Raw genomic sequence first — 26452 nt, 5'->3', positions numbered from 1 at the left:
AGATATCAGTCATTGATCTCAATGCACTGTAACTACAAGATCTGTGCAGTTTAAAAAGTATTTCTGAATTGAATTTTATTAGCCTTTAGGATAGTTTTCAAATACTGTATGCAGATGCTAGATCTGATCTAACAGAAGCCAAAATATGCCATCCTGCAAAATGAGGACTAAAGGCCTGTATTCAAACCAACGCAGATCAACAACATTGCACAGCAATTGAATATTTATACTATATCGGAAGTATAACTGCGGTAACAGAAAACAAATCACAACTCCTACTTTCCCTGGCACTGTTTCCAAATGGAAACGTTTAATCATTTGTGGCACAAATCCCATTCAAGTCATGGTACCGATATTAGCATATTTAGAGCACCATGTCCAAATCATACAAAAGTACCTAAAATTGATTGTGAAGTTCAACATAATCATTTACAGATTTGAACAGAATCTGCGAAGAATTATAATATCGGTACCAGGACTTGAATGGGATTTGTGCCACACATTAGCGTTTGGAAACAGCAGTTTGTAAATTTAGGGTGGCACGTAGCCTAGCTGTTAGGGTGTTGGGCCAGTAACTGAAAGGTTGTTGGTTTGAATACCCGAGCTGACAAGGTGAAAATCTGTTGCTGTGCCCATGACCAATGTACTTAATCCTAAATTGCTCCTGGGTGTGCTGAACTACTATGGCTGACCCTGTAAAACACCACATCACTGCACATACAGGTGAAGTTGGAAGTTTACATACACCTTAGCTAAATACATTTAAACTCAGTGTTTCACAATTCCTGACATTTAGTCCTAGTAAAAATTCCCTGTCTTAGGTCAGTTAGGATCACCACTTTATTTTAAGAATGTAAAATATCAGAATAATAGTAGAGAGAATGATTTATTTAAGCTTTTATTTCTTTCATCACATTCCCAGTGGGTCAGAAGGTTACATACACTCAATTAGTATTTGGTAGCGTTGCCTTTAAATTGTTTAACTTGGGTCAAACGTTTAAGGTAGCCTTCCACTAGCTTCCCACAAAAAGTTGGGTGAATTTTGGCCCATTCCTCCTGAAACAGCTAGTGTAACTGAGTCAGGTTTGTAGGCCTCCTTGCGCGCACACACCTTTTCAGTTCTGCCCACACATTTTCTATAGGATTGAGGTCAGGGCTTTGTGATGGCTACTCCAATACCTTGACTTTGTTGTCCTTAAGCCATTTTGCCACAACTTTGGAAGTATGCTTGGGGTCATTGTCCATTTGGAAGACCCATTTGCGACCGAGCTTTAACTTCCTGACTGATGTCTTGAGATGTTGCATCAATATATCCACATCATTTTCCTGCCTCATGATGCCATCTATTTTGTGAAGTGCACCAGTACTTGCGTACTATTGTTTGTACAGATGAATGTGGTACCTTCAGGCATTTGGAAATTGCTCCCAAGGATGAACCAGACTTGTGGAGGGCTACACATTTTTTTCTGAGGTCTTGGCTGATTTCTTTTGATTTTCCCATGATGTCAAGCAAAGAGGCACTGAGTTTGAAGGTAGGCCTTGAAATAGATCCACAGGTACACCTCCAATTGACTCAAATGATGTCAATTGGCCTATCAGAAGCTTCTAAAGCCATGACATCATTTTCTGGAATTTTCCAAGCTGTTTAAAGGCACAGTCAACTTAGTGTATATAAACTTCTGACCCACTGGAATTGTGATATAGTGAATTATAAGTGAAATTATCTGTCTGTAAACAATTGTTGGAAAAATTACTTGTGTCATGCACAAAGTAGATGTCCTAACCGACTTGCCAAAACTATAGTTTGTTAACAAGAAATATGTGGATTGGTTGAAAAACAAGTTTTAATGACTCCAACCTAAGTGGATGTAAACTTCTGACTTCAACTGTGTATATATATATATATATATATACACAGTTGAAGTCAGAAGTTTACATATATATATATATATATATATATATATATATTTTGTTTTTTTTTGGCTGTTACCGCAGTTACACATCTGAATCACAGGATCACAGTCAATCGTAGTGCGATGTCATTTATCTACATTGGTTTGAATCCCAACCTATTAGACTACTAACTGACTCCTAACTTCAATTTAAATAACATTTTCACTTAGTCATGCATTGATGTCAATGGGAGACTAAGAGACAATTTTACTTAAAAGTAGAAGTTAGAAACTTGCAGAAATTTGAATACAAATAGATTTATTTAAAAATAAAATATTTCTCAATGTATTTATTTTGATTTCTTTTATTTACTGTTCTCTCAAAAATTAATGTGACGTGACCCATGCAAGTGTGCAGTTTTGTGTTTCTTAAGAAATAAAAAAACATGCTTCTATATTAGTGAGGGAGTTGGTAGGTGAAGTTCCTTTAGCTTACTCATGATAAAAATACAAATAAATGATTCTGAAATTGATATCTACTATAGATAATAAATTAAAAAAGGAAATCTGTCTTAACCCCAGCTACCTTTTCTTCCAGGCTGGAGTCTTTAAACATCAGTGAGAAAGGCTTGATATGCTCTCTTCTCAACTTATCACCACTCCGTAAGTCGATGGCACTCTCTATTCCCTTGTTAATTTCCTCAGGACCAGAGTGGATATGCAAAGCTTGTGCAAGATGGTTTGGAAGCAGATTTATAGAATTTCTTGTTAGGGCAGCCAGAGTCTAGGGGAAAGCACATGCAAATATAATACATCTACTTGTCCTGTTTTAATTTCGTTACAAAAATAAGAAAACATACATACACAAATTATAAAAACTCAAACTAAACCAAAATGCAACAGTCTTGATTAAATAGACATGCTCAGAAGTGAATGCATCTCAAACTCATTCATTTAAATATTTCTGTGATGGCAACAGTTTGTGACAAAAAAAAAAAAGCTCACGTACACACAGGTAGAATACAGTTGTCTAGAATAATTAATGATCAGTATATTGCACATAACAATACAAAAGAAACAACAAAAAACTAATCTGACAAAATTAACAAAAACATTGTAAAAAAATGTTGAGTGACAAACATGAAGAAATAGCATACACACCATTTCCTAATTATTATCAAAAGTATTCAAAATTCCACAACATTCTTTAACAAAGCTTCTACTGACACTCACTCAGCTCCTACTCACAATGACTCAATTCCTACTGACACTAACTCAACATCTGCTGAATGAACTCCTACTGATACTGAAACAACTTCTACTGAGAATGATTCAACTCCTAACCCTTACTGAGACCCACTTAACTCCTACTGACACTGACTCAACTCCTACTGAGACTAACTCAACTATTACTAACATTGACTCAACTCCTATTGACAATGACTCAACTCTTACTGAGAATGACAACAACGCAATTCTTACTGAGACTGAGAGTATCCTAATATGCAATCTCCACCAGCCCATAGATAATGAACTATGAGACAGACAGCTTTTCTGGTACTGGCGAAATTATGCATCAGCAACATTTCTATGGATATACTGTATATATAAACTCAGCAAAAAAAGAAACAACCCTTTTTCAGGACCCTGTCTTTCAAAGATAATTTGAAAAAAATCTAAATAACTTCACTGATCTTCATTGTAACGGGTTTAACTTCTTTGGGATAGGGGGCAGTATTTTCACGGCCGGATAAAAAACGTACCCGATTTAATCTGGTTACTACTCCTGCCCAGAAACTAGAATATGCATATAATTAGTAGATTTGGATAGAAAAGACTCTAAAGTTTCTAAAACTGTTTGAATGGTGTCTGTGAGTATAACAGAACTCATATGGCAGGCCAAAACCTGAGAAGATTCCATACAGGATGTGCCCTGTCTGACAATCTGTTGTCCTTCTGTTGCATCTCTATCAACATTACAGCATCTGTGCTGTAACGTGACACTTTCTAAGGCTTCCATTGGCTCTCTAAAGCCGCCAGAAAGTGGAATGGGGTGTCTGCTGTCTCTGGGCAAAGTACAACAGCTCTGTTTGTAAGTGGTCAGCCTGGGGACAGTGAGACTGAGATGCGCGTTCACGAGACTTCTCAATTATTTTTCTTTCAGCCTTTGAATGAATACAACGTTGCCCGGGTTGGAATATTATCGCTATTTTATGAGAAAAATCGCATAAAAATTGATTTTAAACAGCGTTTGACATGCTTCTAAGTACGGTAATGGAATATTTTGAAATGTTTTGTCACGAAATGCGCTCGCGCGTTACCCTTCAGATAGTAACCTGAACGCACGAACAAAACGGAGGTATTTGGATATAACTATGGATTATTTGGAACCAAAACAACATTTGTTGTTGAAGTAGAAGTCCTGGGAGTGCATTCTGACGAAGAACAGCAAAGGTAATCCAATTTTTCTAATAGTAATTCTGAGTTAAGTGAGCCCCAAACTTGGTGGGTGTCAAATTAGCTAGCCTGTGATGGCCGAGCTATGTACTCAGAATATTGCAAAATGTGCTTTCGCCGAAAAGCTATTTTAAAATCGGACATAGCGATTGCATAAAGGAGTTCTGTATCTATAATTCTTAAAATAATTGTTATGTATTTTGTCAATGTTTATCATGAGTGATTTAGTAAATTCACCGGAAGTTTTCGGTGGGTATGCTAGTTCTGAACATCACATGCTAATGTAAAAAGCAGTTTTTTGATATAAATATGAACTTGATTGAACAAAACATGCATGTATTGTATAACATAATGTCCTAGGAGTGTCATCTGATGACGACCATCAAAGGTTAGTGCTGCATTTAGCTGTGGTCTGGGTTTATGTGACATATATGCTTGCTTGGAAAATGGCTGTGTGATTATTTGTGTCTATGTACTCTCCTAACATAATCTAATATTTTGCTTTCGCTGTAAAGCCTTTTTGAAATCGGACAATGTGGTTAGATTAACGAGAGTCTTATCTTTAAAATGGTGTAAAATAGTTGATTGTTTGAGAAAATTGAATTGTGGTATTTTAGCTTGTTTTGTATTTCGCGCCGTGCGATGCCATTGGCTGTTGGCTAAGGGTTCCGCTAGCGGAACGTCTGTCCTCAAAAGGTTAAACACTGTTTCCCATGCTTGTTCAATGAACCACAAACAATTAATGAACATGCACCTGTGGAACAGCTTACAGACGGTAGGCAATTAAGGTCACAGTTATGAAAACTCAGGACACTAAAGAGGTCTGTCTACTGACTCTGAAAAACACCAAAAGAAAGATGCCCAGGGTTCCTGCTCATCTGCGTGAACGTGCCTTATGCATGCTGCAAGGAGGCATGAAGACTGCAGATGTGGCCAGGGCAATAAATTGCAATGTCCGTACTGTGAGACGCCTAAGACAGCGCTACAGGGAGACAGAACGGACAGCTGATCGTCCTCGCAGTGGCAGACCATGTATAACAACACCTGCACAGGATCGGTACATCCGAACATCACACCTGCGGGACAGGTACATGATGGCAAAAACAACTGCCCGAGTTACACCAGGAACGTACAATCCGTCCATCAGTGCTCAGACTGTCCGCAATAGGCCTGTTGTAAGGCAGGTCCTCACCAGCAACAACGTCACCTATGGGCACAAACCCACCGTTGCTGGACCAGACAAGACCGGTCAAAAAGTGCTCTTCACTGACACGTCACGGTTTTGTCTCATGGTCGGATTCGCATTTGTCGTCAAAGGAATGAGCGTTACACCGAGGCCTGTACTCTGGAGCGAGATCAATTTGGAGGTGGAGGGTCCATCATGGTCTGGGGCGGTGTGTCACAGCATCATCGGACTGAGCTTGTTGTCATTGCAGGCAATCTCAACGCTGTCCGTTACAAGGAAGAAATCCTCCTCCCTCATGTGGTACCCTTCCTGCAGGCGCATCCTGACATGACCCTCCAGCATGATAATGCCACCAGCCATATTGCATTTTATGTGCGTGATTACCTGTAAGACAGGAATGGCAGTGTTCTGCCATGGCCAGCGAAGAGCCCGGATCTCAATCCCATTGAGCACGTCTGGGACCTGTTGGATCGGAGGGTAAGGGCTAGGGCCATCCCCCCCCAGAAATGTCCGGGAACTTCCAGGTGCCTTGGCTGAAGAGTGGGGTAAAATCTCACAGGAGGAGATGCACTGCAGTACTTAATGTAGCTGGTGGCCACACCAGATACTGACTGTTACTTTTGATTTTGACCCCCCCCCCCCCCTTTGTTGTGGGACACATTATTCCATTTCTGTCAGTCACGTGTCTGTGGAACTTGTTCAGTTTCTGTCTCAGTTGTTGAATCTTGTTATGTTCATACAAATATACTGCTCAAAAAAATAAAGGTAACACTTAAACAACACATCCTAGATCTGAATGAAAGAAATTATCTTATTAAATACTTTTTTCTTTACATAGTTGAATGTGCTGACAACAAAATCACACAAAAATAATCAATGGAAATCCAATTTATCAACCCATGGAGGTCTGGATTTGGAGTCACACTCAAAATTAAAGTGGAAAACCACACTACAGGCTGATCCAACTTTGATGTAATGTCCTTAAAACAAGTCAAAATGAGGCTCAGTAGTGTGTGTGGCCTCCACGTGCCTGTATGACCTCCCTACAATGCCTGGGCATGCTCCTGATGAGGTGGCGGATGGTCTCCTGAGGGATCTCCTCCCAGACCTGGACTAAAGCATCCGCCAACTCCTGGACAGTCTGTGGTGCAACGTGGCGTTGGTGGATGATGTCCCAGATGTGCTCAATTGGATTCAGGTCTGGGGAACGGGCGGGCCAGTCCATAGCATCAATGCCTTCCTCTTGCAGGAACTGCTGACACACTCCAGCCACATGAGGTCTAGCATTGTCTTGCATTAGGAGGAACCCAGGGCCAACCGCACCAGCATATGGTCTCACAAGGGGTCTGAGGATCTCATCTCGGTACCTAATGGCAGTCAGGCTACCTCTGGCGAGCACATGGAGGGCTGTGCGGCCCCCCAAAGAAATGCCACCCCACACCATGACTGACCCACCGCCAAACCGGTCATACTGGAGGATGTTGCAGGCAGCAGAACGTTCTCCATGGCGTCTCCAGACTCTGTCACGTCTGTCACGTGCTCAGTGTGAACCTGCTTTCATCTGTGAAGAGCACAGGGCGCCAGTGAATTTGCCAATCTTGGTGTTCTCTGGCAAATGCCAAACGTCCTTCACGGTGTTGGGCTGTAAGCACAACCCCCACCTGTGGATGTCGGGCCTTCATACCACCCTCATGGAGTCTGTTTCTGACCGTTTGAGCAGACACATGCACATTTGTGGTCTGCTGGAGGTCATTTTGCAGGGCTCTGGCAGTGCTTCTCCTGCTCCTCCTTGCACAAAGGCGGAGGTAGCGGTCCTGCTGCTGGGTTGTTGCCCTCCTACGGACTCCTCCACGTCTCCTGATGTACTGGCCTGTCTCCTGGTAGCGCCTCCATGCTCTGGACACTACGCTGACAGACACAGCAAACCTTCTTGCCACAGCTCGCATTGATGTGCCATCCTGGATGAGCTGCACTACCTGAACCACTTGTGTGGGTTGTAGACTCCGTCTCATGCTACCACTAGAGTGAAAGCACCGCCAGCATTCAAAAGTGACCAAAACATCAGCCAGGAAGCATAGGAACTGAGAAGTGGTCTGTGGTCCCCACCTGCAGAACCACTCCTTTATTGGGGGTGTCTTGCTAATTGCCTATAATTGCCACCTGTTGTCTATTCCATTTGCACAACAGCATGTGAAATGTATTGTCAATCAGTGTTGCTTCCTGAGTGGACAGTTTGATTTCACAGAAGTGTGATTGACTTGGAGTTACATTGTGTTGTTTAAGTGTTCCCTTTATTTTTTGGAGCAGTGTATTTACACGTGTTAAGTTTGCTGAAAATAAACGCAGTTGACAGTGAGAGGACGTTTATATCTTCATTGCTTGCTGTTTGGGATTTTAGGCTGGGTTTCTGTGTAAGCACTTTGTCACATCTGCCGATGTAAAAAGGGCTTTATAAACAAATGTGATTTAATTTGAGTCAATCTCAGTAACAGTTGAGTCATTGTCACTAGGAGTTGAGTCGAGTCAGCAACAATTGAGTCATTGTCTGTGGGAGTTTAGTCAATCTCTGTAAGAGTTGATTCAGTCTCAGTAGAAGGTCAGTCTGTGTCAGTAGGAGTTGAATCAGTCTCAGTAAGAGTTGAGTCAGTCTCAGTAGGTTTTGCATCAGCCTGTCGGAATTCATTCAGACTCTCCTAGATCCCTTCTATTCTTTCCTCCAAGATCCCCTAATTTATCCTTTCCTTGCTTCATTTCCTTTCCTGCTTTCCTACATCCCTTTCTTTCTATCCTCACTCAGTTTCTTCACCTCCCCTCTTTTGCTGTCCTAGCGGACTTTCTTCCCATCCTGGGGTATGACAGTTAAACTAAACTCATGAGGCATTTACATTCTTCAAGAATCAATGTTTAAGTATTATAGCGATCCTATCAATATGAGCCACGTTACAATTCCCACCAAGTGAGTTAACCATATTGGCGCAATGCATAGGGTGTTTCCCTTAGAAGAATATAAAATACCATTTAGCTAATGTTTTTATACAAAGCAATTTACAGTAGTGAATGCATACATTTTCACACGTGTCTCCCATGGGGATCGAATCCACAAACCTTGTGTTGCAAGTGCCTTGCTCTTAGGGTTGCACATTTTGGGGAATATTCAGAGGTGGAAACTTTCCGTGGGAATTAACGGGAATATATGCAAATTAATATTAATACCATTTAAATAGATGTTTTTTGCATTGGATATATTTACCATATCATATGGAGATAGAAACAGAAACCTTTTACCTTATAAATAGACATAATTGCAAATTATTTAATCCTTCCAATACAAATAAAAAAAAACATTTTTAGTTATGAATTGATTTGACTCTTCACATTGGATGATTTCACTGAACAACAAAAGAAAGGGAATATTGAATGATCCCCAATGATCCATTGCATCTCCCAAAAACGTTTTCTGTAAAATGATACTAAAGCTTTGGTTGTCTTCCTCTCAGGCTTCCATGTCTTCTCCCTGGACCTGCTCAATGTCCACCTCTTCGACATCAGACTCTGAGGCCTCATCTTCACTGTCACTTTCCAACCTTGTTGAGGATGGCTCACTGTCAGGCTCAAAAAGCCTCAAATTTGCCCAGATGGCCACCAATTTTTCAACCCTTGTATTGGTCAGCCTGTTGCATGCTTTGGTGTGAGTGTTCCCAAACAAGGACCAGTTGCGCTCTGAGGTGGCTGACATTGGTGGGATTTGGAGGATGATGGAGGCAACAGGGAAAAGAGCCTCAGGGGAAAGAGCCTTCCAACAGGTGGCTGATGAGATATGTTGGCACTACTGCCATATTGCTTCTCCATCCCAAAGCCCTTGCTTGGAAGTGTACTTTGCAAGACTGCCAAGAACCTTGTCCTCATCCAGGCCAAGGTGGCGAGACACGGTAGTGATGACACCATAGGTCTTGTTGATCTCTGCACCAGACAGGATGCTTTTGCCAGCATACTTGGGGTCCAACATGTACGCTGCGGCGTGTATGGGCTTCAGGCAGAAGTCTTCACACATTTTAATGTATTTCAAAATGGCAGTTTCCTCTGCTTGGAGCAACAGTGAAGTGGGCAGGGCAGTACGGATTTCTTCTCTTACATCTGCAAGCAGAGTCTGAACATCAGACAGGATGGCATTGTCTCCCTCAATTTGTGCAATGGCTACTGCTATAGGTTTCAGGTTGCTTACCACTCTCTCACAAAATACATCATCCAGAAGGATCCTCTTGGGGCTGTCCATATCGGCAGACTGTGATATGGCCATTTCTTGGAGAGACTCCTTCCCCTCCAGGAAACTGTCAAACATGATGACAACACCACCCCAACGGGTGTTGCTGGGCAGCTTCAATGTGGTACTCTTATTCTTTTCACTTTGCTTGGTGAGGTAGATTGCTGCTATAACTTCATGACCCTTCACATACAGTGAGGGAAAAAAGTATTTGATCCCCTGCTGATTTTGTACATTTGCCCACTGACAAAGAAATGATCAGTCTACAATTTTAATGGTAGGTTTATTTGAACAGTGAGAGACAGAATAACAACAAAAAAATCCTGAAAAACGCATGTCAAAAATTAGAGGTCGACCGATTATGATTTTTCAACGCCGATACCGATACCGATTATTGGAGGACAAAAAAAGCCGCTACCGGTTAATCGGCCGATTTTTTTTTGTAATTTTTTTGTAATTATTTTTTATTTATTTATTTGTAATAATGACAATTACAAAAATACTGAATGAACACTTATTTTAACTTAATATAATACATCAATAAAATCTAGTTAGCCTCAAATAAATAATGAAACATGTTCAATTTGGTTTAAATAATGCAAAACAAAGTGTTGGAGAAGAAAGTAAAAGTGCAATATGTGCCATGTAAGAAAGCTAAAGTTTAAGTGCCTTGCTCAGAACATGGGAACATATGAAAGCTGGTGGTTCCTTTTAACATGAGTCTTCAATATTCCCAGGTAAGAAGTTTTAGGTTGTAGTTATTATAGGACTATTTCTCTCTATACGATTTGTATTTCATATACCTTTGACTATTGGATGTTCTTATAGGCACTTTAGTATTGCCAGTGTAACAGTATAGCTTCCGTCCCTCTCCTCGCTCCTACCTGGGCTCGAACCAGGAACACATCGACAACAGCCACCCTCAAAGCAGCGTTACCCATGTAGAGGAAGGGAAACAACTACTCCAAGACTCAGAGCGAGTGACGTTTGAAACGCTATTAGCGCGCACCCGCTAACTAGCTAGCCATTTCACATCGGTTACACCAGCCTAATCTCGGGAGTTGATAGGCTTGAAGGGGTGGGTATAATTTGTGGAACGTTCCAACAGGAATCTGTTCCAAAAAACGTAAAGTAAAAGGTTGCCAACCAACAACTCATACAAAGTAGCAACGCATACAAACCTAGCTAACTAGCTGCCGAATAGGCATCAACTCACCACGTAGCTTATTCTTAATGTTTGTCCATAGGCAACCAGAGTGAGGACAGACATTTTTCGGAATAAACGTGATGAGTGAAAAACGCAATGAAATAGACCACTCTCTACCCGGTATCTTATTCTACCGCTATACAACTTTGTATGCTTTGTTTTTTGGCAACCTTGTTATTTACGAAATTTTTTGAATAGATTCCTGTTGGAACGTTCCACAAGTTATACCCACCCGGCTTGAAGTCATAAACAGCGCAATGCTTGAAGCACAGCGAAGGGCTGCTGGCAAAACGCAGTAAAGTGCTGTTTGAATGAATGCTTACGAGCCTGCTGGTGCCTACCACCGCTCAGTCAGACTGCTCTATCAAATCATAGACTTAATTATAATATAATAAACACACAGAAATATGAGCCTTAGGTAATTAATATGGTCGAATCCGGAAACTATCATCTTGAAAACAAAATGTTTTTCTTTCAATGAAATAGGGAACCGTTCCGTATTTTATCTAACGGGTGGCATCCCTAAGTCTAAATATTCCTGTTACATTGCACAACCTTCAATGTTATGTCATAATTACATAAAATTCTGGCAAATTAGTTCGCAACGAGCCAGGCGGCCCAAACTGTTGCATATACCCTGACTCTGCGTGCAATGAACGCTAGAGATGTGACACATTTTCATGTTAGCAGGCAATATTAACTAAATATGCAGGTTTAAAAATATATACTTGTGTATTGATTTTAAAGAAAGGCATTGATGTTTATGGTTAGGTACATTGGTGCAACGACAGTGCTTTTTTCGCAAATGCACTTAAATCAACACCCGTTTGTCGAAGGCATCGCATCAATTTTATGCAATGCAGGACACGTTAGATAAACTAGTAATATCATCAACCATGTGTAGTTAACTAGTGATTATGTTAAGATTGATAGTTTTTTATAAGATAAGTTTAATGCTAGCTAGCAACTTACCTTGGCTTCTTCTTGCTGCCCTCGCATAAAAGGTAGTCAGCCTGCCATGCAGGCTCCTCGTGGAGTACAATGTAAGGCAGGCGGTTAGAGCGTGGTACTAGTAACCGAAGGTTGCAAAAACAAATCACCCCTGAACAAGGCAGTTAACCCCCGTTCCTAGGCCATCTTTGAAAATAAGAATGTGTTCTTAACCTCTTGGCGTTCCCCTAGGATAGGGGGCGCTAAAGTGATTTTTGAAAAACATTCGTGCCCATTTTAAACGGCCTCCTACTCAAACTCAGAAGCTAGGATATGCATATAATTAATACTTGTGGATAGAAAACACCCTAAAGTTTCTAGAACTGTTTGAATGGTGTCTGTGAGTATAACAGAACTCATATGGCAGTCAAAACCTCGAGACAGATCGAAACAGGAAGTGGAATTCTGAATTGCGAACTCAACTTCATCACGTTGCCTATTAATCACACCGTGAGCTATGGTTCATTGAGCACTTCCTATTGCTTCCACTAGATGTCCCCAGTCTTCACAAATTGGTTTGAGCCTTCTACTGTTAAAACTGAATGAATGAGACGCTGTGGAACGTAGTCACACGGAGAGGGCCATCACCATTATGACGCCGGCGCCCCTGGTTACCCTCCCCTTTCAAAACGTTTTGAAACACAATGCAATCATCCCCCTCGAATATTATTGGCTCTCTTGTTGAAAAACGCCCTGAAGATTTATGTTATACAACGTTTGACATGTTTGAACGAACCTAAATGGGAAAAAAATGCATTTTCTCGAAATGGCTGTCCCGTGGCCGACGGAAGTTTTGGAGCAGCCTTCAGACGCGCTAACAAGAACAAGTTCTTGGAACATAAAGGAGTATTTTTTTCGAACGAAAATACATTTGTTGTGGACCTGGGATTCCTGGAAGTGCTTTCTGATGAAGACAACCAAAGGTAAGGGATTATTGACAATAGTATACAAGACTAGATGTGATATGCGATTGTTCCAAGATGGCGCTGACCTGTAACGTTAGCCTATTTTTCAGAGTATCGCATCCCCTTTCATCGCAAAGTATGATTACCCAGTAAAGTTCATTTTAAATCTGGCATTACAGGTGCTTTCAAGAGATATTCATCTATAAATCTTAGAATGACAATATTACATTTAAAAAAAAATTCGAATAGTAATTTAGTAAATTGTAGTTCTGTTTCATCGGATGCATTTGAGGGAAAATAGTTAGTCAACGTTACGCACCGATGTAAAATGTTGTTTTTATATATAAATATGAACTTTATCGAACAAAAGAATGCATGTATTGTGTAACATGATGTCCTAGGTGTGTCATCTGATGAAGATTGTCAAAGGTTAGTGCTGCATTTAGCTGTTTTGTGGTTATTTGTGATGCATGTGGTTGGTCGGAAAATGGCTATGTGGCTACTTTTACGATATACTCCTCTAACATAATCTAATGTTTTGCTTTTTCTGTAAAGCCTTTTTGAAATCGGACAACGTGGTTCGATTCAGGAGAGGTGTATCTATAAAACGATATAATTTGAATTATTATTATTTTTTTATTATTAAATTTTGTTATGCTAATGGCGATATGATTTTTCGCTGGATGTCCGGCCGCACAGGGGTTAATCTGACTTGCCTAGTTAAATAAAGGTGTAAAAAAATATATTATTATTGAAAAAAATAATAATAATTTAAAAAAATGTAAAAAATTATTATTATTATTATTATTATTATTATTTATTTTTTTAATCGGCAGATCAGTGGCCAAAAATACCGATTACCGATTGTTATGAAAACTTGAAATTGGCCCTAATTAATCGGCCATTCCGATTAATCGGTCGACCTCTATCAAAAATGTTATAAATTGATTTGCATTTTAATGAGGGAAATAAGTATTTGACCCCCTCTCAATCAGAAAGATTTCTGGCTCCCAGGTGTCTTTTATACAGGTAACGAGCTGAGATTAGGAGCACACTCTTAAAGAGAATGCTCCTAATCTCTGCTTGTTGCCTGTATGAAAGACACCTGTCCACAGAAGCAATCAATCAATCAGATTCCAAACTCTCCACCATGGCCAAGACCAAAGAGCTCTCCAAGGATGTCAGGGACAAGATTGTAGACCTACACAAGGCTGGAATGGGCTACAAGACCATCGCCAAGCAGCTTGGTGAGAAGGTGACAACAGTTGGTGCGATTATTCACAATTGGAAGAAACACAAAAGAACTGTCAATCTCCCTCGGCCTGGGGCTCCATGCAAGATCTCACCTCGTGGAGTTGCAATGATCATGAGAATGGTGAGGAATCAGCCCAGAACTACATGGGAGGATCTTGTCAATGATCTCGGCAGCTGGGACCATAGTCACCAAGAAAACAATTGGTAACACACTACGCCGTGAAGGACTGAAATCCTGCAGCGCCCGCAAGGTCCCACTGCTCAAGAAAGCACATATACATGCCCGTCTGACGTTTGCCAATGAACATCTGAATGATTCAGAGAACAACTGGGTGAAAGTGTTGTGGTCAGATGAGACCAATATGGAGGTCTTTGGCATCAACTAAACTCGCTGTGTTTGGAGGAGGAGGAATGCTGCCTATGACCCCAAGAACACCATCCCCACCGTCAAACATGGAGGTGGAAACATTATGCTTTGGGGGTGTTTTTCTGCTAAGGGGACAGGACAACTTCACCGCATCAAAGGGATGATGGACGGGGCCATGTGCCGTCAAAGTTTGGGTGAGAACCTCCTTCCCTCAGCCAGGGCATTGAAAATGGGTCGTGGATGGGTATTCCAGCATGACAATGACCCAAAACACACAGCCAAGGCAACAAAGGAGTGGCTCAAGAAGAAGCACATTTAACCTGTTAGGGCTAGGGGGCAGTATTTGCACGGCTGGATAAAAAAATGTACCCGATTTAATCTGGTTACTAATCCTACCCAGTAACTAGAATATGCATATACTTATTATATATGGATAGAAAACACCCTAAAGTTTCTAAAACTGTTTGAATGGTGTCTGTGAGTATAACAGAACTCATTTGGCAGGCAAAACCCTGAGACAGATTCTGACAGGAAGTGGATATCTGATGTGTTGTATTACCTTTAAACCTATGCCATTGAAAAACACAGGGGCTGAGGAATATTTTGGCACTTCCTATTGCTTCCACTAGATGTCACCAGCCTTTACAAAGTGTTTTGAGTCTTCTGGAGGGAGATCTGACCGAACAAGAGCCATGGAATGATGATGTCCCATTAGACACCTGGCGCGCGAGTTCATGTTGGGTACCCTCGTTCCAATACGTTATAAAAGAGAATGCATTCGTCCACCTTGAATATTATTCATGTTCTGGTTAAAAAAGGCCCTAATGATTTATGCTATACAACGTTTGACATGTTTGAACGAACGTAAATATATTTTTTCCCCTCGTTCATGAAGTGAAGTCCGGCGGGCTTAGATCATGTGCTAACAAGACGGAGATTTTTGGACATAAATTATGAGCTTTTTTGAACAAAACTACATTCGTTATGGACCTGTGATACCTGGAAGTGACATCTGATGAAGAGAATCAAAGGTAATGGATTATTTACATAGTATTTTCGATTTTAGATCTCCCCAACATGGCGGCTAGTCTGTATCGCAACGCGTATTTTTCTGGGCGCAGTGCTCAGATTATTGCAAAGTGTGATTTCCCAGTAAGGTTATTTTTAAATCTGGCAAGTTGATTGCGTTCAAGAGATGTAAATCTATAATTCTTTAAATGACAATATAATATTTTACCAATGTTTTCTAATTTTAATTATTTAATTTGTGGTGTTGACTTGACTGCCGGTTATTGGAGGGAAACGATTTCCTGAACATCAACGCCACAGTAAAACGCTGTTTTTGGATATAAATATGAACTTGATAGAACTAAAAATGCATGCATTGTCTAACACAATGTCCTAGGAGTGTCATCTGTTGGAGATTGTAAAAGGTTAGTGCATCATTTTAGCTGATTTTATGGTTTTGGTGACGCCTGTCTTTGAATTGGCACAACATTACACACAACTCTTGTAAATGTACTGTCCTAACATACTCTAAATTTATGCTTTCGCCGTAAAACCTTTTTGAAATCGTAAAACGTGGTTAGATTAAGGAGATGTTTATCTTTCAAAGGGTGTAAAATAGTTGTATGTTTGAAAAATTTGAATTTTGACATTTATTTGGATTCAAATTTGCCGCTCTTGAAATGCACCTGTTGTTGATGGAGTGCACCACGGGTGGGACGCTTGCGTCCCACCTAGCCCATAGAGGTTAAGGTCCTGGAGTGGCCTAGCCAGTCTTCAGACCTTAATCCCATAGAAAATCTGTGGAGGGAGCTGAAGGTTCGAGTTGCCAAACGGCAGCCTCGAAACCTTAATGACTTGGAGAAGATCTGCAAAGAGGAGTGGGACAAAATCCCTCCTGAGATGTGTGCAAACCTGGTGGCCAACTACAAGAAACGTCTGGCCTCTGTTATTGCCAACAAGGGCTTTGCCACCAAGTACTAAGTCATGTTTTGCAGAGGGGTCAAATACTTATTTCCCTCATTAAAATGCAAATCATTTTATAACATTTTTGACATGAGTTTTTCTGGATGTTTTTGTTGTTATTCTGTCTCTCACTGTTCAAATAAACCTACCATTAATATTATAGACTGATCATTTCTTTGTCAGTGGGCAAACGTACAAAATCAGCAGGGGATAAAATACTTTTTTCCCTCACTGTACCTAACCATTTCCTTGGCTCTCTTGTAGAGTGTATCCATTGTTTTCAGTGCCATGATGTCCTTGAGGAGTAGATTCAATGCATGAGCAGCACAGCCAATGGGTGTGATGTGAGGGTAGCACTCCTCCACTTTAGACCAAGCAGCCTTCATGTTCGCAGCATTGTCTGTCACCAGTGCAAATACCTTCTGTGGTCCAAGGTCATTGACTGCCTTCAGCTCATCTGCAATGTAGAGACCAGTGTGTCTGTGTCTGTGCTCTTGTAGAATACTGGTTGAGGGATGGAGATGATGTGGTTAATTATTCCTTGCCCACAAACATTCGACCACCCATCAGAGAATATTGCAATATAGTCTGCTTTCTCTACGATTTGCTTGACCTTCCCTTGAACTCTGTTGAACTTCAGCAAATGAGTAAATAAAGCATGTCTCTGGTTGGAGGGGTGTTGGAGGGGTGATTCAGAAATCTCTTCCAACACACATCGCCTATCAGCATCAGAGGTGAACCAGTTGCTTACACAGCTCAAGCAAGACATTCATCAGCATTTCTCTGACTACGTTCCTCCATTGAGTCAAAAAAACATCTGATTCCAGGAGGACCATGAGCTGTTGCTATCGATAAGGTGTCTGATTCATCATTTTCAACTCAAATAGAAGCAGAGATTTTTTGTCAGAGATTGCTTGTTGTGAGTGCTGAGGTAACTTTATGCACTTGGCCAGATTCTGCATCTTTGTTACATTCTTCACATATGATTTGGCACAGTATTTGCAAATGTACACAGCTTTTCCTTTTACATTAGCTGCAGTAAAATGTCTCCACACATTACATAGTGCCTGTGGCATTTTCCTGTAAAGATTAGAAAAAAAAAGTAAAAAAAAACCTGAATACAATTACATGTACAGATAAATAGTTAAGCAGTTAGATTAAACAACTCCTTTGTAAGATAAATGTTTTAAATTTAAACATGTATGGAAACAGGTGAATTCACACTCCTCAGTTAGCAACCTCAAGCAAGATAAAACCCACATGGTAGCAAAAACTAACTAGCAGAAATTGTTAACAAGTTAGAAATGATTTAAACACACTTTGCTTTAGGCTACTATTTACTAGTTAACAAAAAATCATCTATGTCTTATAAAATATATTCACCCCACCCAGTAATATAATCAAAACTTACCAGAAAGCATGTAGTCCTTGGCTCAGTGTAGTAGTGTGGGCTCAATAGTGCAAGATCTTGAGAATCAGCTGTACATGTGATGGAAAAGTGCACTGCACATGTGACGGAAGAATGCACTGTGCATGCAGAGGGTTGCAATTCCATTGAATTTGGGATAGTTTAACCAAAATATGCCACAAGACCTAGAATTGCCTTATGTGTATCCCACAAAAAAGGTTCAATGTTATAAACTAGGTTTTTTGATGAATTTAAGCAAAATTACCAACATTTCCGGGCTTAACTTCCCATTGAAAATTTCCGGGAAAATTCTGGAAATTTACCGGAAAGTTTCCGACCCTTTGCAACCCTACTTGCTCTACCAACTGAGCTACTTGGGAACTTTCATAAGGCTGCATTGAGACAATGACTTATCATTGACCCAAGCCCAGCTCATTTAATCTCTACCATTTTGTCGCTGAGTTGTCGTAATGCTTCAGAAAATGTACATTATCCCAGGGGAGCTGGAAGACACAATGTAAGTAACCTAATTTATGTCCCTCTTAGTCCCCTGAATGCCTCTGCTGATCCTACAGCTATTGTACGCAGAAATCATGTGCCTATGAACCAAAGTTATACTGTTAGCACAGAGGCCTTCTGTATCAGGTAATCCACTGTGTGCAGCTCACCCTGCACTAACATATTTTTTATTTATATATTTTTTTAAACTAGGCAAGTCAGTTAAGAACAAATTCTTATTTACAATGACTGCCTACCAAAAGGCAAAAGGCCTCCTGCGGGGACGGGGGCCGGGATTAAAAATATAATACAAATATAGAACAAAACACATCACAACAAGAGAGATACCACAACACTAGATAAAGAGAGACCTAAGACAACAAGATAGCATGGCAGCAATACATGAGAACACAGCATGGTAGCAACATGACAACAACATGGTAGGAACACAATATGGCAGCAGCACAACATCGTAGCAGCACAAAACATGGTACAAACATTATTGGGCACAGACAACAGCACAAAGGGCAAGAAGGTAGAGACAACAATACATCACGCAAAGCAGCCACAACTGTCAGTAAGAGTGTCCATGATTGAGTCTTGAATGAAGAGATGGAGATAAAACGGTCCAGTTTGAGTATTTTTTGCAGCTCGTTCCAGTCGCTAGCTGCAGCGAACTGAAGAGGACCGACCCAGGGATAAATAACCTGAGCATGTCTACCTCTGCTAAGATTCCCAGTAAAGCAACAAACACAATCAAGCATCCCAGAAAAGTGCTACAAATATTCCACGATAACATATGTAGCTTAAGAAACAAGGTTCATGAAATCAATAATTTGCTAGTAACTGATGACATTCATATTCTGACAATCTCTGAAACGCTCTTATATGATATCTTTAATGATACAGTGATAGCGATACATGGTTATAAGATCTACAGAAAAGCCAAAGGTGGAGGTGTGGCCATTTTATATTCAGAACCACATTCCTATAAAGCTTAGAGAGGATCTCATGTTAAATACTATTGAAGTAATATGGCTACAGGTCCAACTGCCTCACCTAAAGGAAGCTGCTATAGACTACCAAGTGCTAACAGTCAGCATCTGAATAACGTGTGAAATGCTTGATACTGTATGTAATATTGTTACGTGTTACGTTTTTCTTGTTCCCCATTTTTCCCCTGTTAGTGTGTTTGTCTTGGGCATTACAGGTGTACCGAGTTGCGGCTAACGATGGTGGGCGTGGCTGTAGCTGATTACAGAGAGGATATCTGTTTGCCGTGTGAGAAGAGAAGAGAGAGAGGACACTTGTTTTTTGTTTGACTATTTGTGTTAATTTCTTTGTTTGTGTTTCAGCCTGTCCTCCTGAGGCGCTCCACCCTACCTAGGTCCTGGAGAAGGGAAAAGGTAGATCTGCCCATGGGTGTACATTCTCCCGTAGATAACCCATTGTTTTATACACTAGGTTAGCCGGGCGGGTGTCACCCTTGTATTTTTTCTTGGAACCAGGTAGGACAGTGGGTAGAATGTGCTAGGAAGGATTAGGTGTGTAGAAGAGGAGGGACCTTTTGTTTATTTTCATTACTTGGACCCCGATCCCAAACATTCCCTTCTCTTACCTTCCCTTGTTGTGGTTTTGTTCCTTACTGATTTATTTATAGGTGTTTTTATATTGTTTATTTAACTAATTCACTAAACATCCCCTGAGGGTTAAAATTTAGTTCTGGTTGTGGTCTGATTTATTTATCGCTCATTGCACCCCACATTTCTTCACTTTTCATCCGTGTTACCTGGTGTGTTTAGGCCCAGGCATTTACGTCTCCTCCTCAGACGAACTACACCCGAGGGGAGAACGTAAGATGGGGGCTCATCCGGGATATTTTTGATCCAGCTTGTGCCTGCACACTAGGGTAGTAAAGGTGGATTGGGTGGTTGTTGTGTTTGGTGTAGTGTTTAGTGCTGTGTAGTAAGAGGTATATTTTCTGGGTGATTTAAATATTGACTGGTTTGCTTCAGGCTGCCCACTCAAGAGAATACTTCAGATTGTAACTAGTGCCTGCAACCTGCTTCAGGTTCAGTCAACCTGCCAGGGTAGTTACAGCACAGTAATAAAATAATCAACATGTATTGATCACAACTTTACTAATGCTGCAGAAATTTGCTTGAAAGCAGTATCCAAATCCATCAGATGTAGTGATCACAATATAGTAGCCATATCTAGGAAAACCAAAGTTCCAAAGGCCGGGCCTAATATAGTGTATGAGGTCATACAAAACATTTTGTAGTGATTCGTAATTTGTTGGTCTGTGGCGTGTAATGAGAAGCAACCAGATGCTGCACTTGACACGTTTATGAAATTGTCATGCCCTGATCTGTTTCACCTGTTCCTGTGATTGTCTCCACCCCCTCCAGGTGTTGCTTATTTTCCATAGTGTATTTATCTTTGTTTCCTGTCTCTGTGCCAATTTGTCTTGTATGTTAGTCAAGTCAACCAGTGTGTTTTCCCGTACTCCTTTTTACTATTCTCTTTTTGATAGTATTCCCGGTTTTTGACCCCTGCCTCACTCTGGACTACTTTCCCACCTGCCTGATCATCCTGCCTGCCCTGACCTTGATTCTGCCTGCCCTTCTGTACCCTTTGGACTCTGAACTGGTTTTGACCTTTTTGCCTGTCCACAACCATTCTCTTGCCTTACCCTGTTGGCTTAATAAATATTGTAAGACTCCAACCATCTGCCTCCTGTGCCTGCATCTGGGTCTCGCCTTATGTCATGATAGAAAATGCTTATCCCAGTTACTAATAAACATGCACCCATTAAGAAAATGACTGTAGAAACGATTCAATCCCCATGGATTGATGAGGAATTGAAAAATGGTATGGTTGAGAGGGATGAGGCAAAATAAATGGGAAATAAGACTGACTGCGCAACCGATTGGCAAATTGAGAAATCATGTGACTAAACTGAATAAAAAGAAAACTACACTATGAAACAAAGACACATGACATAAAGAATGATAGTAAAAAGCCAAACTCCGCTCCATCATTCATTGAATCAGATGGTTCATTCATTACAAAACCCACTGATATTGCCAACTACTTTAGTGATTTTTTTCATTGGCAAGATTAGCAAACTCGGGTATGACATGCCAGCAACAAACGCTGACACTACACATCCAAGTATATCTGACCAAATGATGAAAGACGTGCTTTTGAATTCAGTAAAGTGAGCGTGGGAGAGGTGAAAAAAATAGTCTATCAACAATGACAAGGCACCGGGGTCTGACAACTTGGATTGAAAATTACTGAGGATCATAATGGATGATATTGCCACTCCTATTTGCCAAATCCTCAATTTAAGCCTACAAGAAAGTGTGCCCTCAGGCCTTGAGGGAAGCAAAAGTAATTCCCCTATCTAAGAATAGTAAAGCCACCTTTACTGGCTCAAATAGCCGACCAATCAGCCTGTTACCAATCCTTAGTAAACTTTTGGTGCTATTTTATGGTAAACAAATTGGCAACAGACTTTCAGCACGCTTATAGGGAAGGGTATTCAACAAGCACAGCACTTGCACTAATGACTGATGATTGGCTGAGAGAAATTGATGATAAAAAGATTGTAGATGTTTTGTTAGACTTCAGTGAGGTTTTCAGACCTTATCAATCAGTCTGCCACTGGAAAACGTATGTGTTATGGCTTTACACCACCAGCTATAATGTGAATGAAGAGTTACCTGTCTAACAGAACACAGAGGGTGTTCTTTAATGGAAGCCTCTCCAACATAATCCAGGTAGAATCAGGAATTGCCCCTTACTTTTTTCAATCTTTAGTAATGACATGACACTGGCTTTGAGTAAAGCGTGTCTATGTATGCAGATAACTCAACACTACACACATCAGTACTAAAGCGAGTGCAATCATTGCAACACTCAACAAAGTGACTACTTGGGACAAATCATTCACTAAACATCAACAAAATCTTGTAATAAATAATGTGGAAATTAGCAAATCGAGGTGACTAAACTGCTTGTGGACCGGGATGGTGGATGGACGTAAGCATCTGCCTCTGGTACAAAAGGGCCAGAAGGTTGCATGTTCGGATCCAGCAATAAAAATATGTTTTAGAGGGGCCTCGCAGTGCTAGCTGTGCCACTAGAGATCCTGGTTCGAGTCCAGGCTCTGTCGAAGCCGGCCAGCAACTGGGAGACCCATGTGTTGGCGCACAATTGGCCCAGCGTCGTCCAGTAAGGGGAGGGTTTGGCCCGCAGGGATGTTCTTGTCCCATTGCGCTCTAGTGACTCCTGTGGCGGGCCGGGCGCAATGCACGCTGACACGGTCGCCAGGAGTACGGTGCTTCCTTTGTCACATTGGTGCGGCTGGCTTCTGGGTTAAGTGGGCATTGTGTCAAGAAGAAGTGCGGCTTGGCTGGGTTGTGCTTTGGAGGACGCACGGCTCTCGACCTTCACCTCTCCTGAATATGTCCCAGAGTTGCAGCGATGGTACAAGACCGTAACTACCAATTGGATACCACAAAATTGGGGAGAAAAATAAAAAGAAAGTTGTTTTGGGCTCCCGAGTGGTGTAGCGGTCTAAGGCACTGCCTCTCAGTGCTAGACGCTTCACTACAGACCCTGGTTTGATTCCAGGCTGTATCACAACCGGCCATGATTGGGAGTCCCATTGGGCGGCGCACAATTGGCCCAGCGTCGTACGGGTTAGGGTATGGCCGGAGTAGGCCGTCATTGTAAATAAGAATTTGTTCTTAACTGACTTGGTGAGATAAATAAAGGTTCAATAATAAAAAAATACAAATAAAAACCCTGGATTGTAAACTGTCATGGTCAAAACATGTTGATACAACAGTAGCTAAGATGGGGAGAAGTAAGGTTGGCAGGTTCTACAGGTTCTGGTTTTGTTCACCTGGACTACTGTTCAGTCGTGTGGTCAGGTGCCACAAACAGGGACCGCGGAAAATTACAAAGTTACAATAGAACAAGGCAGCATGGTTGGCCCTTACACAGATAGATAATATTAATAATATGCATGTATAATTCTCATGGTTTAAGGAGGAGGAGAGATTGACTTCATCACTACTTGTTTTTGTGTTAACATGCTGAATGCACTGAGGTGTCTGTTTAACCTACTAGCACACAGCTTGGACACCTATGCATACCCCACAAGACATGCCACCAGAGGTCTCTTCACAATCCCCAAGTCAAGAACAGACTATGTGAGGCTCACAGGACTATATGGAGGCATAGCTATATGGAACTCTATTCCACATCAGGGAACTGATGCAAGCAGTAGAATCAGATTTTAAAAAACAGTTAAAAATACACCTTATGGAACAGGGGGACTGTGAAGAAACACACACAAAAGGTACAGACACACGCTTACACATACACATGATAAGACACGCACTCTACACACACACACGTACACATGGATTTTGTATTGTAGATAACGTTGAAGTCGGAAGTTTACATACACTTAGGTTGGAGTCATTAAAACTCTTTTTTCAACCACTCAACAAATTTCTTGTTAACAAACTATAGTTTTGGCAAGTCGGTTAGGACATCTACTTTGTGCATGACACAAGTCATTTTTCCAACAGTTGTTTACAGACAGATTATTTCACTTATAATTAATTCACTGAATCACAATTCCAGTGGGTCAGAAGTTTACATACACTAAGTTGACTGTGCCATTAAACAGCTTGGAAAATTTCAGAAAATGTCATGGCTTGAGAAGCTTCTGATAGGCTAATTGACATCATTTGAGTCAATTGGAGGTGTACATGTGGATGTATTTCAAGGCCTATCTTCAAACTCAGTGCCTCTTTGCTTGACATCATGGGAAAATCAAAAGAAATCAGCCAAGACCTCAGAAAAGAAATTGTAGACCTCCACAGGTCTGGTTCATCCCTGGGTGCAATTTCCAAACACCTGAAGGTACCACGTTCATCTGTACAAACAATAGTATGCAAGTATAAACACCATGGGAACACAGCTGTCATACCGCTCAAGAAGGAGACGCGTTCTGTCTCCTAGAGATGAATGTACTTTGGTGCAAAAAGTGCAAATCAATCGCAGAACAACAGCAAAGGACCTTGTGAAGATGCTGGAGGAAACACGCACAAAAGTATATATATCCACAGTAAAACGGGTCTTATATCGACATAACCTGAAAGGCCGCTCAACAAGGAAGCAGCCACGGCTCCAAAACAGCCATAAAAAAGCCAGACTATGGTTTGCAACTGCACATGGGGACAATGTCCTCTGGTCTGATGAAACAAAAGTAGAACTGTTTGGCCATAATGACCATCGTTATGTTTGGAGGAAAAAGGCGGAGGCTTGCAAGCCGAAGAACACCATCCCAACTGTGAAACACGGGGGTGGCAACATCATGTTGTGGGGGTGCTTTGCTGCAAAGGGGACTGGTGCACTTCACAAAATAGATGGCATCATGAGACAGGAAAATGATGTGGATATATTGAAGCAACATCTCAAGACATTAGTCAGGAAGTTAAAGCTTGGTCGCAAATGGGTCTTCCAAATGGACAATGACCCCAAGCATACTTCCAAAGTTGTGGCAAAATGGCTTAAGGACAACAAAGTCAAGGTATTGGAGAGGCCATCACAAAGCCCTGACCTCAATCCTATAGAAAATTTGTGGGCAGAACTGAAAAAGCGGGTGCGAGCATAGAGGCCTACAAACCTGACTGAGTTACACCAGCTGTCATGAGGAATGGGCCAAAATTCACCCAACTTATTGTGGGAAGCTTGTGGAAGGCTATCCGAAACGTTTGACCCAAGTTAAACAATTAAAAGCAATGCTACCAAATACTGCCTGTTCACCCCGTTACCATCAAGAAGGCAAGGTCAGAACAGGTGCATCAAAGCTGGGACCGAGAGACAGAAAAATAGCTTATATCTCAAGGCCATCAGACTGTTAAACAGCCATCACTAACACCGTGAGGCTGCTGCCTACATACAGACTTGAAATCATTTGCCACTTTAATAAATGGATCACTAGTCACTTTAATAATATTTACATATCTTGCATTACTCATCCCATATGTATATACTGTATTTTATACCATCTATTGCATCTTCCATATGCTGCTCGGTCATTGCTCATTCATATATTTATAAGTATATATTCTTATTCCAATATTTTACTTAGATTGTTGTGGAATTGTTAGATTACTTGTTAGATATTGCTGCACTGTCGGAACTAGAAGCACAAGCATTTCGCTACACTCGCAATAACATCTGCGAACCATGTGTATGTGACCAATAAAATGTGATTTGATAACTCTGGTTCATAGAGATATGATTACTGCGTTCAATAGCTGTAGGATCAGCAGAAGCATTCAGGGGAGTAAGAGGGACATACATTTGGCTACTAACATTGTGTCTTCCAGCGCCCCTGGGATAATGTACATTTGCTGAAGCATCATGACAACTCAGCGACACAATGGTAGGAATGAAAAGAGCTGGGCTTGGGTAATTGATAAGTCATTGTCTCAACACAGCCTTATAATGCTGTGTAAGGATCCAGGAACCCAAATGATTTGGGTTGATCCCATCCTCCTTATAATACGAGCTTTGTTTCCAGAAGGTATTAAAATTGTCATTGATATTCTCTTTTGTTCATTTTGTTGGTGCATTGGGGACGGGGGCTTGGGGACGCGGTCTTTGGGGTGGGGACTTGGAGGGCTGGTGGCCTGGCGGTTGGGAGCTTCAGCTGGTGGCTGATGGATTGCTGGTTCGGGTCCCTGTTTTTTTTTGTTGTTGTTTTTTTTAGATCTGTCGACGTGCCCTTGAGCAGGACGTTGACCCTGGTTGCTTCTGTGTGTCGCTCTGGATGTAGTTGTTGAGCGGGTTCACTGCAAGTTTTGAAAGTAAAAAAAAAATTATAATTAAAAAAAAAGGATATGAGGGGCCTCCCGAGCTGCACCACTGTTTTTTATTTATTATTTATTTAACCGGGATAATCAGTTAAGAACAAATTCTTATTTACAATGACAGCCTACTGGGGAACAGGGGGTTAACT

At 41.1% G+C, this 26452-nt stretch overlaps 1 protein-coding gene across 2 annotated transcripts in view; it reads right to left on the bottom strand.

The window, feature by feature from the left end:
• Positions 1 to 26452, bottom strand: part of adcy8 (adenylate cyclase 8 (brain)) — a 304017-nt gene that overhangs the window by 91767 nt on the left and 185798 nt on the right. Inside the window, exon 8 of one of the 2 annotated variants that reach the window (XM_014139104.2) lies at positions 2479 to 2676. The exons of the other annotated variant lie outside the window; for it this stretch is intronic. Within the exon in view, the coding sequence (XP_013994579.1) occupies positions 2479 to 2676 (198 nt within the window). The remainder of the gene's footprint in view (positions 1 to 2478; positions 2677 to 26452) is intronic. 2 annotated transcript variants of the gene reach the window in all.

This window comes from Salmo salar, chromosome ssa14, assembly GCF_905237065.1.
Source record: "Salmo salar chromosome ssa14, Ssal_v3.1, whole genome shotgun sequence".
Taxonomy (NCBI): Eukaryota; Metazoa; Chordata; class Actinopteri; order Salmoniformes; family Salmonidae; genus Salmo; species Salmo salar.
Note: the sequence above shows the minus strand (reverse complement) of the source record. Positions and strands in the feature narration are given on the sequence as shown.